Source organism: Lepidochelys olivacea (assembly GCF_965140295.1).
Source record: "Lepidochelys olivacea isolate rLepOli2 genome assembly, chromosome: 19".
NCBI classification, from domain to species: Eukaryota; Metazoa; Chordata; order Testudines; family Cheloniidae; genus Lepidochelys; species Lepidochelys olivacea.
The window spans coordinates 8,277,784-8,296,693 of record NC_140429.1 but is presented as its reverse complement, the minus strand read 5'-3'; the positions used below and the strand labels follow the sequence as shown (position 1 = coordinate 8,296,693).

Here is an 18,910-nt window from a genome sequence, read left to right as displayed (position 1 = left end):
GTGTCTTTTCCATTTTTAATATCTCTGTCTTAAATGAGGAATGAATAAGGGCGACTAATAAAGAGATGAAGCATCATAACGAAGGCAATAGCTGCCAATTCACTGGCTTGTTTTAAATGTTTCTATTGATGTTTTTAGGTAAATATTTATTTGGAAAAAAAGCTAATTGGATTGGTTCACGTACAATCCAACCCAAGTTCTTTATCACAGTTCCATCATTTCATCATTCAGTGGCTTTTTCCTGCTGTGTTCACTTCCACTTCTGGCAATGGAGCCAGGGAACCTGTTAATAATTTTATAAACTGGAGCGGGTTACAGTAATATGTTACAATTGTATTTCCCCTGTACGTTGCAAACATTTTTCGCGTGAGTCCAGGTTTCATCCCTCATTCTCTGTAGCAAGTGAATTATGACCATTCATTTTCATAGCAAGGCAAGGCCTTCCTTCCTCCAGTACATAAGCTAGCTGCTTATTTTCTACATCCAATAGTTACAGCTCTATACTGCTAAGGAGGCAGCCTGAGTGGTCTAAGTCTCTGCTGGAAACTCTCTGCAACCAGGGGTTCAAATCATGGCAGAGCGAGCTCAACCCTGTGTGCATTTCAGGGAACTAAATGGAGTTCCAGGCAGTGAACCTGCATCTGTGGCGTCAGCACGAGCCATAGTTCTGTCTGCTTTGCGTGGAGGCTCAAAGGGCCCTTGGAACTTTTTGTGGGAGTCATTAGGGATATGCCCCAGTTTCCATAACTAAAAATTTCTTCTCTCCCCACTGATGAGCAGTGTGCCCTGGGCAGGCTGGCCAGCTGGTTCCCTGCACTCCAGAGGTAGCTGGTACTGTATGTTTTATGGCCAACAACTGGTGGCCCTACTCCATTTTTATACATCCCTTGTTCACTCTAAACTCCCATTGGAGTCAATAAGAGTTTGGCCTGAGATAAGGTCTGAGTCAAGTTCTTCAGACTCTGGCCCATTGTCTATACGGTGAGTTGGGATCTTTTGAATTAGAAGTACCTACATACAAGGTTATTTATTCAAATTGATTACTTAGGCCCATGTCCTAACCCATTCACTTCCCAAGGTAGCTAAAGGTAAAATTCTCCAAGTGCACCCATGTGTCCTCAAAATCTATAAACATTCCTATTCCTGAGCCCTATAAGGAAGGCTGTTGAATGAGGCTTGGGAGTGATGGAATAGGGAGCACAAAGTACCCTAAAGCTTTAAAGGCAATGTGGGGCAAGAGAGACACTCCCAGGCTACTATGTGGGGTGGGAAGGTGAGCTGAGAATCTGTCATTTAAAATGTTTGGTGTCATTCAACACTCTGGAAATGTTACAAGCGCGACGTCCCGTTCTCTGACCCTTTTATTAGCATCTCTGAGTGTGACAGATTTTTCTTCCAACCCAAATGGCCGGAAGTGATTTCTATTGACACCACCCCCACCACCACCGCACCCCCATAAGCAGCAATTACAATCTAGTGACTCGGATTTGCTGCTGGTTCAAGATGAACACGTCAAGCAGTGGGGTCATAGCCACAACCGTCAGGATCCAATTTCACAGGGGCATTTCAATACACCTGAAGCCAGTGCTGGGCAGACAGGGTGAAAACTGACCCTCTCACAGACAGGCTACTACTCAGGGCTTCCATGACAGGGGCCAGTGAGGGCTTTGCTGGGGTGTGACTTGGTATTCAGGGGGGTGGTCCAGATGTTCTCACCCAGTCACATCTCTATGCACAGCCATCTGTGCAAAAATTAACCCCGTTCTTACTCGTAATAGGTAGCACAAAGATGCTCTCAGGAAGTATACAGGCACATAAGGATGTGCATGTGCCTGGTGAGAGATCCATTACACCTGCTTCCAGGCTACTCTTCAGAATTTGGCCCTTTCTTTGGAACCTGCTACTTAAGCCAAACTCCTCTTTCTTACAGTTCTGGTACCGGCTCATCAAATGCTTCCTGAGTGTGAGGTCGAGAGAGAGTCATTTCCCAAGGGAAAGGGGAGTGAAAGCCCCATCATTTGAAACTGGCATGGACAAAGTCCTAGGAGACATACTTAAGGGATCAGTAATATACAGGAGAAGCTTAATTTGGCTAGTATTTGCCGTACAAAGCACATTGCCCAAAGCTTTACAGACTTCAATAAATAAGAGTAGAGGGAAAGAGGATTTAGAGGCAAGGGAGAAAAGGGATGTTTTCAGATTGGCTGAGCTGGGAAGCGGATGAGGCAGCAAGAACGCTGCATTGGCTATGTGAGGGGAGGCTGTATGTATATTTCCTATAATAAAAGTTTCTTATCTCTGATTACTCTGATTCTCTCCTGAGTTGCACTGGGCCATGCATGCAATGGCATATGACAAAGTGCCATCTCTGTAAAAGAATCAGCTAGCTACTCACTCTGCTTCTGGGTTCACGATCCTTACAAAGCCAGAGGCTGCTCCCTGGAATGGAATGTTTGCTTTGCAGCTATGGTTCCTTACAGCCTCAAGTGAATTTATGATCATAAGCTTCAGACATGAGCAATAAAGTGAAACCGAATTCCCCTTTGTCCACTGTGCTCTTCAGTGCCGACAGGGCAACGAAACCATCCTTCTTTGTCTTTTTCAATAGTTCAGCATGGTCCCTGACCAAACCCTAAGTGGTTGCTCAGATTCCACTTGGTTCTTTTATTCCCTGGAGCCAACAGATTTTTTCCCCACTGAACAAGAACCGAGTGCCAATGGAGTCCCCATGCTATTCTCTGAGTGGGGATAGGGAAGCTCAGCAGAGACCAGCTGCAGGATGGAGAAGAGACGGCAGGAGGAGGGCTGGGCCTGTGGTGTACATTCCTTGCCTTAAATGCCATGGGGAGGAGCCACCCTGGGGCCATGTCTACACTACAAAATTACGTCGACTAAACTTACCTCAGTGTGCAACCAGTGCAGTTATTACATCGCAGGCGTGTGCACGCACTTGGCTCATGGCGGCAGTGCGCGTCCTCACCAGGAGCGCTTGTGTCAAATGCATTGACCGTGTGGGGTATTGTGGGATGGCTCCTGAAAGCCAGCAACAGGCGATGTGAGTAACCCATCAGTGTCTACACTGACACTGCGTCGACCTACTTACAGTGACAGTGACTGTGCGCCGCTCGAGGAGGCGGTGTTACTATCAGCTTACAGAGGCACTTACACAGTGAAGAGACTTCCACAACAAAGTCGACAGGAGGCAGCTTACAGTGCCCTAACCCGGTTGTGTAGACCAGGCCTGGGTCGAGTGTAAGGGACATTAGCAGGGCAGGGGGAGGAAAGCATATACTGTTGTATCTCTTCTGTTGCTAAACAAAATCTGTCTCCAGAGACTTCTCTTCAGCATCTTTTCTCCAGCACTAACCTAAACAGAGGGGGAAATTCCTGTAGAGTAACAATATGAGGCAATCTGCAGCTGGTGCCCCCGATCTGTTTTTTTTCCAGCAGTAAACTGAGCAGCTGCTAACGCACGCAGCGTAGGACACAGGTGGACTTTATTGTCTAAAGCACCAACCAAGTGGGTAATTATTTTGGAACGGGGAGAAGAGCAAGCTCGGCCTGTGATTTGGAACAGGTGTGGAGGGAAAGTCATTTGAGCGCATGATGCTGTCAGTTTTAAGGGAGAAATGGGATGTTTCTGTAGGAATAAGCAAAGCCCTTCTCTGGGTGGTGTGGGGAGAGTTCAGTTGATGAGTGCGGTGGGGAGATGAGTTATTCAAAACATGGGGAGCAGTTTGACATGTTTTTTCAGCCCAGAGGGAGATGAGGTCAAAGGTTACATTCCATTTGCCTTAGTGTGGTTTTGCAATTTGACTCTAACCCTAGGGCTTAGCCGTGGTTATGCTGGCAACAAGGGAACTGGGAAAAGGAGGGGTCCTGCCTAGCATGAGCTCACATGTAGCGTGGAAGCCACATGTTGGCACAAAGCGTTGTAATAGGCAAATTGCAATTCTGGTGGTGGCGATGACCGTCTTAAAGGGCCAGATCCTACAATCCTGAGGAAGAGTTCTGTCCTTAGTTCTCACTCTGGTACACATCTCACTGAATTCCATGGGAGTTTTGCCTGAGTAAAGTCCCCAAGATTTGCCCCAGAACGAAGTTGTTGTGTGGTGAAAAAGCTAACATCCCCATCAGTGGTTCATGCTACACGGTCCATAGTGCATGTCAACGATTCAAATGAGAAAAGCCCAGAATTGCCCTACCGGTCTGTGCTGCATCCAGACGGAAGACTGGGGCGGGGAGACTGGAGAGATAGGATAACGGTGATTACATGCAAAGGGGAGCAGCAAAGGGAACAAGAAATGGATTGAATGTTTCTTTTACTAGCAGCACCAGCAAAGGTTCTCTCCCTACTCCACCCTGCACCCGAAAAAGTTCTATTTGGGTGGGAAGAAAAATAGCAGTCACAGCCCAGGGAGATGGGGGCAGATGCAACAGCAGACACAACAGTGTTGGCGTGCCTGATGGGCCAGGCTGTCATTAAGGCCAAGTTTTTTAGGAGTTTGTCACTAGAGGTGGGTAGGAACTGGATTTTCCATTTAGTGGGAAGTTCCGCAAGTTCAAGAATTTTTGTTGTTGTCTGAAAACAAAAAGTTCAAAATTTTCCATGTAATGAGATTAAAAAAATAAATAAAACCAACAACTTGATTTCAGGTCAATCGAAACATTTCATTTTGATAAAAACTAAACATTTCATTCCAATTTTCTGATTTTTCTTTTTAATTTTTTTGTTAAATGTTATCTAGAAAACAATGAATTTCATTTGAAGAAGTCCTTTTGTTGTGAAAAATTCCATAGGTGTTGAAATGGAACTTCTGGCATTATTGAAATGCCTCATTTTGTGGGGAGGGAGGGTGTTTAAAATGAAATTTAATTTAAATCAATGCATTTTGGGGAAACATTTGGATGCAAACAGCATTTTTTGTCATAAAACCATTCAGATGAAAAATTTCTGACCCTCTCTACTATTCGCTTGAAGGCACATCACCCACCATGAGTCAGCCCCTGGGTCATCTGGCTCTAGAACTGCTCCTGAGCTAAGTGCTGTCGTCAGGAGCTTGTCTAGCAGTGCGGCAAAGGTGCAGGCTATCAGCCTGTAGAAGACATTTCTATTGTGCTGCCTTTGCTGACACCATTTGGTGCCACTGAGTTGATCTGGACTGTTGTTTCCTTAATGACGCCGTTTGCACTGGCTCATGAATCCCATGCTTCTGTGACGCCAGCAGAACATTCTCCCCCAGGAAATTACAGCTGCAGATGTTGCAACAGGCCAGCTGCCTGTTAACATGTTGTTTCCAAGGAAAAGGCTGAGTCGGAAGCAGTAACATTCTGTGAAGCCAGCTCCCACACTGGCAACGGCTCCGGCTCAAGCCAGTGATGTGGGCTTCTTTTTTCAGTGTCGTCGCCTGCAGGCTGGGTATCTCATGTCAGCAGCATTCCAGGCGATGCTACTCCGGGAATAATTAAATGCCACTGTGCTGTCATGCTGGCTGGTGTTGTGAAACAAAACCCAAGACGCGGGATCAGCAGGGACAGCACAATGCGGGAGGGCAGGGCATCTCGGCAACAGCTTTTAAAAGAACCCGTTGAGAAATTCAGCCTGTGCACTTTATTTAACAGCCTTTTCCAGTCCCTTTGCTATCTGCTGCAGGTATTTATCCTCACCACACTCTCTGAGGCAGGGATGTGCTATTAGCCCCATTGTCCAAGGGGAACTGAGGCACAGAGAGATTTAGGGCCAGATTTTTAAAGCTATTTAGGTGTTTAGAGAGTCAGATAGGTGCCTAGTGGGAGATCACCCACTGAAAACTCCCACTGAGTTTGGATCAGGCCCTAAGTGACTTGCCTAGGGTCATATAGGAAGCTTGTGGCAGAACTGTGCATGGACTCCAGGTCTCTCAAATCCCAGGCTTGCACCCTGAAACACTGTTTCATCTTTCTTTCCCTGTTGTATCCCTCATGGCAGGGAAGAGACAAGATTGAACTGTAATGCACGTGGGCCTGATCTACTCCCATTGAGGTAAACGGAAAGACACTCTGGATCCAGCCCTATAAAAGGATTCTTGATAGAGATATTCCCACTCCCCTGCTCTGATCACAGCTTACCCAGGACATGATCATGTACTTTGGGCCCTGAAATACTAAACCAGCAGGAGATACATGCTTGTCTGGTGAGTCACTTTATGAACTGAAGGGGAAGTGTCTTCTCTCTGAAACCATTCTCCTGGGGTGGGAGGGGCAGGGTGGTTACACCTGTCTAATTTTACTGAAGCTGTTGTTATAAAATCCATCATGGAAAAAGCTGTGGTAACGGCCTAATGATTTGAGCCTGCTCTTTTCCATTCCACTGAAGGCCAGCTCCAGATAAACAGCCTGGTTTCAACGTCGCTCCAAAGGCCTGTAAGTCATGCTAGCCAGCTGTTCCTCACTAACTGGAGATCATTTCGCATTTACCTTGGCTTTGGGGGATAAGAGGGTTTAGGCCTCAGAAGACAATAAAAGCTGGAGTTGCCTCGCAACAAAGGCCTCACTTATTCTCAGCCAGATGTCATGGTAGTGACAGATAAGCCTTGTCATGCCAGTTGTCTTAGTGATACCAGCGTGGCAGGTGCTATCTGTAACCCTACAAAAAGGCATTACATCTTTAGTTTCTCAGCTATATCTAGGAAGCTGTCACATAGCCACTCCCTGTGCCAGCCACCCTGGGCATAGCTTACAATGGATTGTCACCAATGCAACCTGAAATGTGTCCCTATAGCAGGAGATGAAGCGTTGGGTGCTTCTCTCTTACATGCTCTTTGTTTGTTTAATCTTTTCAAGGGGTCACGTTTGAAGAGAAGAAAAATGGAGACATTTTCGACTCAGTTTTATTTAAGCCGCTGCACCTTGGGAAAGACTAACTAAAACAACATCTGGAAAGCGCCAAACTTCGAGGATGCAGGCCAAGTGAGATGGCCCAGAGGAAAACACTGTGACTTGCCATCTCTGCAGGCCTAGGAGATCCAGTAAAATAGGCTTAATGATCTTAATCCTGGCCTCCCAGTATGGACATGTTTATTCAGAAGGGGCCAAGAGTGTGTTGCTTCAGGGCAGCTCAGATGGGTGCAGTGGGAGAACTATATGAGAGAACTTGCAAGGCATCTGCAACTTGGTGCGGAGCAGGGCTATTCACTTCCGTGGGATCAGAACATTTCTGCTGCTCATGCACGTTTGTGTCTTTGCAAATGAAGAGAGTCAACACGTGACTTCCAGCTGAGCCAAGATCTGAATGGCTGGCACTGGCCTGGCCTCTGAAGAGCACCAGCATTCACTGAGCTTACCTCAAAATGTGAAATACAGAAAGCTCTAGGCTCATGTTAAGAGTCCGAAGAAACCCCTATAACAAATCTCACTTTGAAAGGATCTACTCAAAAGACATGCCCGTAGCTCCGTTCTCTGGATGTACAGTGCACAAGCTCGGCTGGTGAATGCCATGGCAGTACATAGCAGCGCTCCGCCAATTCACAACTCTGGCTGCTTTGAGCAGTGCCACACGGATGCAACTGGATTCAGCTGGGAAGCGCTTGATTGACAATCTGCTCCTGCAGCCCCCTAAGCCAGCCACTCTCAGAGCTGCATCTCTTTTTCTGTAGCAGGATCTGAGACCACAGAACACATCGCCAGTCCCTCGCAGGGGTGGCAGCAGTTGGTCCTTATTGAAACTCAGGCCAGACTTTTAAGTAAAATCAATCATTTCTGTTAGATGGCTCTGCTATTCTGCACAAAACTCTCAGATACCATGGTGACTGGCATTCAACGGATGGAAAGACTGATCCACTTGGATGAGGCAGGCCTCGATTTTCCAGTAACTGTAAAAGTATCAGACAAATGAACTATGTAATATATTCCACAAATGGAGACAGCTGTAAGCCAATCAAAACACAGATCTGCCATCAGCTCCTGATCCAATTAGATTTTCATGCAAATTGGCTGGAACTGGCATTCACTAAAGAGATGTCAAAGTAACTGAGTTTCAGCAGCTGTCCACTAACACATGGGAGATCCAGGAGGGGAGATTAAAATGTTCTCAATTCATTTTAGAGGCTTTGTGAAATTCTGCCCAATGTAAATCAGCAATGAGTAACGCTATGCTCCCATGCCCTTAGATCTGTCAGCATCTCCCCCCCAATACCGTTTTGATAATAGCATTAATCTGCTTGACCTAGAAAAGGTTTTGCAAGTAGCTGCCAGTGCAGCAACCTGTTTAAACATTGTAAAGAAAACCATGGATAGTTTCCCCCATTGTCATTGCAATGCTATGGCACAATGCTATATTTAAGACTCCAGGGTGGGCACATACCCATAGGGCACATTCTTTTGGGAGCAGTCATTCTTAATGTCATCAGCAGGGAAAAGGAAACGGTCCTTTGTCCTTTATCTTTCTTGAGGACAGCCACTCTCTCTGGTGCCTCTCTGGGTGAATCTGGCTTATCTGTAAGTAGGCTACAGTTTATACAAGACTTATAAGACTTTTATAACAACATCAGCTATTGCAAGCGTTCATTGCACTTGCACATGGCGATAATTCATGCTTCTTGAGTGTCTCTTGCCTGAAAGGGTTCCTAACACCCCCCCCCACCCGCCACCCAGTCTTTTCCTTCTGAGACTGTTTTTCCGGCAAGAATCCATTCATTGGTAGTTTTTTCTAAATAGATCATTGCATTTTGGACTGGAAAGCAGTCGGCTGCAATACAGCTGGCATTATGTTTTAACAGAACAAAGCTCTATGTCTCTACAGAAGACCTTAGGTTGCAGAGCATTGAACGTTAATTCAAAACGATCGAGGAAAAAAACTGAAGTAAAATAAAAGCAAACATGAAACAATATTTATGTGTAGACCATGGAAACACATAGCTGATGCCTGGTAGTTATTTTTCAGCTGAAATATAGTTCAGATCATATTTTAAAGAGCATAGAAGCATTTTTCTGAAAAATAAGGTTGGTCTTATTTTCTTTTCCTTATATTTCCTTTGCTGTCTAGGGAAGCCTCTTCTCAAGCTGTGTTCTACTGATGGAATAGTGACATGATAATTCTATAGTTTACTTTGCATGTTGGGATATTTTGAGTTCCCTATGACAAATAAGTTTTCATCTGGGGTATTTTTAAGCAGGTTACTTACATTAACATTTAAACAGCTTATTAAAAGAATTAGACTAATGCAACATAATTGTATCAAATCTGTATCTTCCTGGCTGAATAATGTTTTAGGATTAGAAATGCAATAAACTAAAAGCCAAACCAAAATAGCTAGGGAAAAATTCCTTCCATTGAAATGAGCCAGTGACAGGTTTAACTGCATGGGTTTTCAAGGAATATTATTAATAAGGGTAACATTTTCTGAAGTGCCTAAATCTTATTTTCAAAAGTCACTTAGGATCCTAAGCCTCATTGAAAAGCATTCCGATTCAGGTGTTTACAGTTCGAAGTCATTTTGGAAAATAGGACTTAGGCTCCTAAATCCACTTAAGCATTTTTGAAAAATCTACCCCAAATCTTTTATAACCAAAGTCTTTTCCTACCCATTCATTGAATCCTGTAATTTGTATGTGACCCAGACTGATTTAGCTTTCATGTATTAGTCACATCAGGGCTACTCTGGAGGACTTGTTCGCTTTCATGAAGCGGGTTTCTGGAAAGGCTGTAGGTGGGGTGGGCTAGGAAGGGATACCCTTTTAAAAGTTGGTGCCATTTAATCCCCAGGCATTTATTCAGTACTTAAAAGCAGCTCACTGCACATTCCCAGAGGAGGGGCTGCAGGGATAGCTTAGCTTTTTAGGCAGCTGATGGGAGGAAATGGACCAGAGCCAGTAGCCACATTTTTCACCCCCCACATTTCCACCTCTAGCAAAGAGAACAGACGAGAGGATTTGATATCATATATGATAATCACATTGTAAGGAGAGTGGTCACTTTGGATAAGCTATTACCAGCAGGAGAGTGAGTTTGTGTGTGTGGTTTTTGGAGGAGGGGTGGGGGTGAGAAAACCTGGATTTGTGCTGGAAATGGCCCACCTTGATTTTCATACACATTGTAAAGAGAGTGGTCACTTTGGATGGGCTATTACCAACAGGAGAGTGAGTTTGGGGCGGGGGGGGGGAGGAGGGGTGGAGGGTGAGAAAACCTGGATTTGTGCTGGAAATGGCTCAACTTGATTATCATACACATTGTAAGGAGAGTGATCACTTTAGATAAGCTATTACCAGCAGGAGAGTGGGATGGGAGGAGGTATTGTTTCATGGTCTCTGTGTATATAATGTCTTCTGCAGTTTCCACAGTACGCATCCGATGAAGTGAGCTGTAGCTCACGAAAGCTTATGCTCAAATAAATTGGTTAGTCTCTAAGGTGCCACAAGTACTCCTTTTCTTTTAGCACATTTTAAGGTGCCCTTGGATTTAAAAAGATTTCAGTTTTGTGCCTATGGATTCCAGTCCAAAACTCTGATGACTTTCTAACATGTTTTAAGATTGTCTATCAAACCTATTTTAGTTTAATTTATCCCACCTCATCTACCCTATCTGGCTCATCTAGGTTTTATACCAGGCTCCTCCTTGTAGTGTCTGAATGCTATTTTGGAGCTTGATCCCACACCCATGGAAGCCTGTGGAAAGACTCCCCCCCGATTTAATCGGGCCTTCGTGAACAATCAACGTAGTGACTGGATTTTAGCTATTTATTGTTCTTTTCCTGACACCAGTTACTTTTAAAGGCTCTTGAAGGACCCTCTGCTCTTAGATTTTTATTTTTCACCAAGAATTGATTTCACTGCTGTGGAACCAAAATTGTTCATAGATGTTAAGACCAGAAAGGGCTGTTCTGATCTCTTGCATAACACAGGTCAGAGAACCTCACCCAGTAACTTCTGCATCAAGCCCAGCACTTCTGTTTGAGTTAGAGAATATCTTTTAGAAATATTTTTTTCACTGCTTTGTTTTTAAGGCAGATGCTGGCCCCAGTTTTTAAAATGGGAATCCCTCATTTGCAAGCAAATGGATGCTTAGGAACCAGAAATAAGTTGCTGTCTTAAAGATTTGAGATTGGTCTCATTGAAGTTAATAGGTGTTTATTTGTACGTGCAAATGAAGGGTTATCCTGGACTGTCAGAGACAGCCCATTTGGAAGGGGGGCTTAAGGTGTATTTGACTCTGTTCTGGCAGGTAAGATCCCTCTGTGAGTGCTCAGCATGGAAACTCGGACTCTGTTTCACCGCAGTGAGGAGGAGCAAAAGGAGGAGAGCCAACGCAGCTTGCAGATGACCTCTACCACAAGAAAGGCAAAGTTCAGGTCCAGGTGAGTCAAGGGGCTAGTGATGAGTCAAAGAGTTTATGATGAAGTGAGTCAGGTCCCAGTGAATCAGCCAGGCCTAGGCAAGTCAAGGGACTGGTGGTAAGTCAAGGGATTATCAATAAGTGAAATAAATAGAATGCCTTGTTCACTTATTCATACAACACACCCAGCTACGTCCTGTGCTGCCTAACCTGGACTGTGGTTTCAAATAAGCAACTGATTCTTTACTGCCTGCCCTAAAGAGCTGTGTGTGCCAATCTATGAACATTGCATCCCAACCCATCAGAGAGTGGTAGATGAAGTAAGTAAGTAGATGGAGTTCTATGGGAAGAATAGCTGATGTTAAGAGCAACCCTACAATAACAAGTCTGTCTGTTGGTCCCAGATCTCATAAGCCATCCCTATAATTATAAACCATTGCATATGTGGACACCAGCCCAAAAGGCAACTCTACAATAATAAACTAGTGTGTGCAGCCCAGCCCTCAGGAGTGGCTCTATAATATGAAATTAGTGTCTGCACAGCCTCACGCATGTGAAAGACACTACAATAATATGCCTGTGTGCCTACAATAAGGGGAAAGGCCGTAAAGGTCCAGATTTCTGTTTTAAATGTCCAAGGAGAAACTATAAGAAGAATAATTGCAAATACCTTTGTTGATCTTTCTTTTAGGGGCTACTGAAATAGATCTTCAGTGTTCAAATTATAGCTCAATATACTCACTCTAAAGCATGGTCCTTCACTCTCTTGTGCTTTGAGTTTGGTGGAATGGGTGCCCAGATTCCCAAAGGTATTACAGTACCCAGCTCCCACTGAAATGAATGGGAGCTAAGGGCCTAAATGCCTATGAGTAGCTGGGCCTGGGGCCCTTTCTCTTTTCATTCACTGCTGTAACTCCAGCCCAGATTAGTCATGGCTGAAAGTGATTTCCATAAGATGGCTATGGTTGGATGGTCTAATGGGCCAAGCAAAGTAGACTGAGGTAACATTTCCAAAAGTGACTTAGGTGCCTAGGAGCCTAATTCTCATTGACTTCCAATGAGGCTTCTAAGACCCAGATCCTCAAAGGTATTTAGGAGCCTAAGTCACTTTTTAAAATGGGACTTAGGTTCCTAAGTCAGGCACTTTTGGAAATGTGACCCTTGCTGCTGGACATGTACGTCCAGGGATCATTTTCTTTATGAGTCTATTCAACATGATCTGAATTATTTTTCTGTATCTGCCACCTGAAGTGAGGAAGAAGAGACTTTCACCGTTTCAGAATTATCCATAGCAGCTGCCCTCGCCTTGACCTCAGAAGTATCATGGTAGGTCTGACATGAATATTGCTACTGTGGTTGTATAGAGTGGGCTAGATTTAGATCACATGTACCTAGAAGATGCACAGATTCACAATAATTCTTAATTTGAACCAATAATAGACCTTGTAATGTTACTACCATAGATTTACCCAGGCAAGGCAATTTGTGGATATGGTATAGTGTCTTGTAGTTAGAGCCCGGGAGCCAATGCTGTTTGGTTCTATCCCCAGCTCTGTAAGTGACTGCATGACCTCAGACAATTTCACTTCACTTCTCCCTGCCTCTGTTTCCCATCCCAAAACTGATGATAACAATCCTCCTCTATCTCCCAGGGGAGATGTGAGGTCTAATTAATCAATGCATGCATGCATGCAAAAGCATTTGGAGATCCTTGTTGGGAGGTGCAGAGTGCTATGAGATGGACCCATAGGATCAAGAGACACATTGTACAGCTTTCATAATGCCTGGGTGAATTTTTAAGAGACCTGCGGCCCATTCCTTCTCTCAGTGAGATTAATGGCAAAACTCTCAGTGACTTCCACCGGGTGCAGGACCTAGCCTCAGGTTCCTAAATTCTTGGTGTATTCATGTTTCTCTATACACCCCATTCATTTTTCCATCCTGGCAAGTAAAAGTAAGTTTGAGAAAGAATCTTTATCTCCAAAGTTCTCATTGGAAAGGAAACACTATGGGACAAATCCTAGCAACATACCAGAAAGTCAGAAAAGCAAGGGCTGCAGGATAGAGCCAGAGCAGCTGCTTGGGCTACTTGACTCAAGACCAGAAGCCAGAAACTCCTGGCTTCTAATTCGACTTGTTTTCTATGTAGCCATGGGGAAGTTACTCAGCTGTTCTGTGCCTCAGCTTCCCCATTCTACAATAGGGTTAACAGTTACTAGCCACCCAAGAGGTGGTGAGGGTTAATCCGTGGATGTTTGCAAAGGGTTCTGAAGATGTGAAGCTTCAGTATATACGCTGCCAGATCCAGCCAGTGGAAGGGAATCCAAGTCATTAGTAGGCAAAGTACCATGCAGTAGGCAAGCTCAAAGCACCCCCAGGGCACAGCTAGTTGAAAAACACAATTTCTGTCCCGTGCTGCAGCCCAAATTGAGACAAAAGGTCAAAATTTCAGATTTTTTCACAAAACGAAATATTCTGATATGTTTTGTTGCTATAGGGTAAAAATGTTTGGTTTGGACTTTACCATTTCTGCTCAGACAATATGTCACAATATGAATAGTCCAAACAATAACATCTAAGTTAAATGTTTCAGCCTTCTCAAAACAAAATGTTTCAATAATTGTCCGCTGAAAATTCAACACCGTCAGGATGTGCCCATGAAACCTTTTGATTTCATTGAATCAGCATTTTCCGAAGGAAATCTGTTCTGTCGGAACATTTTGGACCCACTTTGCTTCAGGTCGGGGTGCTTGTCACTTGCTGTCTTCAAGCACAAAACACTCATTGCTAATGGAAATCTGTTGCTGCAGGTGGCAGAATAAATACGTACTGGATTTGAGGCTAGCTGTGCCCTTATTCCTGAGCCCACTCTGCAGTGCAGTTAGCAGCCGCTCCTAGAGCTGGCTGCTCCAGGCCAGGACTTAGAGGAGACTGGGCAGCATAGTCTTAGTTAGTCTGGGAGCCAGAGAGAACCACAGCTCCAGAGACCGCAATAGGGAATTTCTATGGGACACTACACACGACTCTTAACCCTCATCCTCCTAGTGCCACGGTGTATAACAACCCATCATGCCAGCACTGTCTGGCTTCTAGAGTTTAAGATAGCAATATCCCATCCATGCCCACTGCTGAGTGGGTACCAGAGTGTCCTTCCTTATAGACCTGCATAGATTTAGCCCGGCGTGTGTGCAATGAAAACTCACAAAGGACTTCACCAGTTGTGGCTGTTTTATTAACATTGGCTGTTGCAGGGAATTCAAGCTGAGGAGAGAAGCTACCATCATAGAGCTGGAGAAGCGGGGTCAGAAGAGAGTCCGGTTTGGGAATGAAATGGAAAAGCTGGAGAAGGCGGTCATTAGGAACTGCAGGCTCCTGCGCGTGAAGGCTGATCGGAAGGCCTTTCGCAAGAAGGTCAGAGTTGCAAAGGGATTGCAAGAATATCCAGAGTTATAACAATTAATGCTAGCAAGCATTATGTGGAAGGGATATTAAACCTCTTGCTTCAGGGTTTAAGTTGATCTCTAGCTACTGGAGATCAGGCTGAGACCTAGCTTATGTCCACACTACAGCATTTGCAGCAGTGCAGCTGCCATGTTTCTGGTGAAGACGCTCTAAGCCGACAGGAGAGAGCTCTCCTGTCGGCTTAATAACTCCTCCCTTCATGAGAGGCAGTAGCTAAATTAGTGGGAAAACTTCTCCCTCTGACATAGCACTGTCTACACCAGCACTTAGGTCGGTATAACTACATCGCTCAGAGGTGGAGATTATTCATACCCCTGTGTGATGTAAGTTATACCGAAGTAATTTGTAGCGTAGATATAACCCGAATGTAGAGGCAGATTACCAACATCTGTCGCGAAGGGGTTCCTACACCTTCCTGTGAAGCAGCCAGGGCTGGCCACTGTCCGAGACAGGACACTGGGCTAGATGGACGATGGGTCTGATCCAGGCTGGTAACCTCATAGTCCTAAGAGGGGGAATTTCTGGCTATTTTCTTACAAGTGATGAGTGTTTCAAAATCTACCCCAGAAACTACCTACTTTTCATTCCACCCAGGTTAAAATACTATAAAGCTGGCTGAGGCCAGCACCATTCATACAGCCACCACATCCATACCAGGCACTCCAGCAAAGCAATCACTGTGTGGGTAATGGAGTGAAAAACATAGCCCTGTCTTTCCTTGCCATTTCCACCAGTGACACTGTCTTTGGAGTTAACAGATCCCCACAGTTCTCTAACATTAAGGGGCTAAGTAGCTGCCCAAAAAGCAAGATTTGAGGTTTCTCTCCACCTGCTGTCACTCCAGTAGAGCCAGGGTAAGATCCTCAGCTGGTGTAACTTAGTGACAGCCCTTTGAAATGAACAGAGTAACGCTGAGCTACTCCAGCTGAGGATTGGGCCCTTATTTCTTTACTGTCACTAAATCCAGCAAGGAGAAAGGCTTTCAGAAGTTGCATGCCCCTTCAAGAAAGTGTCTCTTCTGGGACAGTTTGTTCTCAGCTTGTTAACAGAAGGCATCTGCCACCAGTATTGGGGTTGGAAACTTTCACCCTCGTGAAGCTATGAAAGTGGTGTGCAGCTCTGTTTTGACAACCACTCCAATCAACTTCAGAGCCAAGATCTCTGCTGGGTGGGAGCAGCCTGCCGTTTTGCAATGGGAGAAGGCTGTTGCCATTTACACATGCCTCTTCTTCAAAAGAACCTGCATCGTTAGAACATAATCCTGTTGTCCTTGTCCATTCAATCCTTGCCCTAGGCTCTAGAGAAGGCCCAGCGGGAGAAAGAGTACATCGAGCTGCTTTCAAGCCGGCCCCCCTTGATCTGGATCCCACTCAGAGTTCATGCAGTCTGGGAGAGAATGGGGGTGAAGCTTACATGTATCATTCTGGCTTCCCCTCCACCGCAGGTCACCTGGTGCGTGAGTTGGGGGCGATGACTGGAGCTGACCTTGTGGATACAAAGCATGTATGCACTTTGAGGGGCAAACAGGAGCGGAGTAGCTGTGTCTTGTTAGAAAGCTCTAAAAGGGTGGGGGGAAGGGGAACACGGTGTTCGGAAAATACAGAAAACACTTTCCCTTCTGGGTCAGTGCTTCAAATACCCTCCCCGATTGGCTGGGAGTTGTTACTGTCTGGTGACGCTCTGTGAAATGGGCGGCTCCCACAGAACAAGGTGTCCAGGTCTGAAAACATCTGCACAGTCAGTAGAAACTGCCCTCTGATAACACGGCTGCTACTCTATAGTCTCTAAGGTGCCACAAGTCCTCCTTTTCTTTTTGCGAATACAGACTAACACGGCTGCTACTCTCTAGTCTCTAAGGTGCCACAAGTCCTCCTTTTCTTTTTGCGAATACAGACTAACACGGCTGCTACTCTGATAGTCTCTAAGGTGCCACAAGTCCTCCTTTTCTTTTTGCCCTCTGATAGGCAGTCTCAGCAGAGAAGCGCAGGATCCAATGGGCCCCGGAGAGAGAGAACGGTTGTGGTTTTTGTCCCACTGAGCTGTCTGAGGCAGGGCTGATTCACATATCAATGACATGAGGCATGGAGAACTTGCCCTGCTGCTGTATCGATTCTGTGCATAAGCAGAAGACCAAACCCACCAGGGCTATCAAACTCGCTGCTCCCTCCAGCTCCAGATTCACTCAACAAATGACAGGGGGGGAAATATATTGACAATTCAGTGGAGGTTTTATTTGACCCTAATGGCCTCTCTGGGTAAACTAGACTCCAGAAAGACCCACCGGCAGACACCACTCCCTCAGCTCCCATTGGCCACGGAGATGCCGGCAGCTTCCCGGGAGTCACACAGAGCCAGGTAGGGAGCCTGCCTGCGCTGTCAACCGGACTTTTGACAGCCCGTCAGCAGTGCTGACTGGAGCCGCCAGGGTCCCTTTTTGACCGGGTGTTCCGGTCAAAAACTGGACACCTGGCAACCCTAGTCCCACCCCAGGGAGAGAATTCTCCTGGGCTATAAGCAAGACTAACCAATGTTTGGTTTCAGCCGTGTTAGTCTGTATTTGCAAAAAGAAAAGGAGTACTTGTGGTACCTTAGAGACTAACCAATTTATTTGAGCATAAGCTTTCATGAGCTACAGCTCACTTCATTGGATGCATACTGTGGAAAATACAGAAGATGTTTTTATACACACAAACCATGAAAAAATGGGTGTTTATCACTACAAAAGGTTTTCTCTCCCCCCACCCCATTCTCCTGTTGGTAATAGCTTATCTAAAGTGATCACTCTCCTTACAATGTGTATGATAATCAAGGTGGGCCATTTCCAGCACAAATCCAGGGTTTAACAAGAACGTCTGAGGAACGGGGGTAGGGGAGGGAGGGGGGTGTGGTAGGAAAAAACAAGGGGAAATAGGTTACCTTGCATAATGACTTAGCCACTCCCAGTCTTTATTCAAGCCTAAGTTAATTGTATCCAATTTGCAAATGAATTCCAATTCAGCAGTCTCTCGCTGGAGTCTGGTTTTGAAGTTTTTCTGTTGTAATATCGCAACTTTCATGTCTGTAATCGCGTGACCAGAGAGATTGAAGTGTTCTCCGACTGGTTTATGGATCACTTTAGATAAGCTATTACCAACAGGAGAGTGGGTTTGTGGGGGGGGAGGGGGAGAAAACCTGGATTTGTGCTGGAAATGGCCCACCTTGATTATCATACACATTGTAAGGAGAGTGATCACTTTAGATAAGCTATTACCAGCACGAGAGTAGGGTGGGGGGAGAGAAAACCTTTTGTAGTGATAAACACCCATTTTTTCATGGTTTGTGTGTATAAAAACATCTTCTGTATTTTCCACAGTATGCATCCGATGAAGTGAGCTGTAGCTCACGAAAGCTTATGCTCAAATAAATTGGGTAGTCTCTAAGGTGCCACAAGTACTCCTTTTCTTTTAACCAATGTTTCACATTCTCAAAGTAAAGGCAGAAGAGCCAGTCCTCTCTTATTTATCGATGCCAAACTGATGTAAGGGGCCTTAGTGTAAGTAAGCATCAGGCCCGTATGGGTCCAGATTCTGCACTACTAAAGCAAATGGGAGCTTTGCCATTTGGCTCCAATGGATGTCAGCTCAGGCCTGTTGCCTACACCCATTGTGGCCTTTCTGACGCAGCTCTTATCAGAGACCACAATCCTGGAAATGAAGTCTCAGCAGTTGATGAATGCTTGATATTGAACTCTCACCAGTGTATAACCCAGCACCTCTGACTGTGTTGTCAGCAGTGTGGATAGAACCCAGGACTTATGGACCTAAAAGCGTGAGCCTCTAGTCTACTGCCTGAGCTATAAGAATCTCAGCATGGTTCATCCATTACAGGGAGACAGGGCTACACTCAGCAAGCGAGGCTTACATATGTAATTCCAGGGACTTCAGTGAAATTACTCCTGATAAATGCCAGTGTAAATTATATCAGGCTCAGGACACAGGCATGTGCATGTGCAGGGGCAGTTGCCTATGTATCTCTGTATGCGTTCTGAGTTTGGAGGTGCCTGGGTATGAGGAGGTATGTATGAGCACTGGAGAGGAGCAGGAAAAGCTGTTACCCCAGACTCTGGTGTCTGCAAATAGGCAGTTGTGGAATGCTCATTTG

General features: G+C 45.3%; 1 protein-coding gene across 1 annotated transcript in view; it reads left to right on the top strand.

Moving 5' to 3' along the window:
- Positions 1–11,223: 11,223 nt before the first annotated feature.
- Positions 11,224–18,910, top strand: part of MYOM3 (myomesin 3) — a gene marked incomplete at its 5' end in the record, with an annotated part of 59,650 nt that continues 51,963 nt past the window's right edge. The window contains 4 exons of the mRNA XM_084652153.1: positions 11,224–11,330; positions 12,560–12,634; positions 14,560–14,719; positions 16,065–16,222. Coding sequence (XP_084508279.1) covers positions 11,224–11,330; positions 12,560–12,634; positions 14,560–14,719; positions 16,065–16,222 — 500 coding nt within the window. The remainder of the gene's footprint in view (positions 11,331–12,559; positions 12,635–14,559; positions 14,720–16,064; positions 16,223–18,910) is intronic.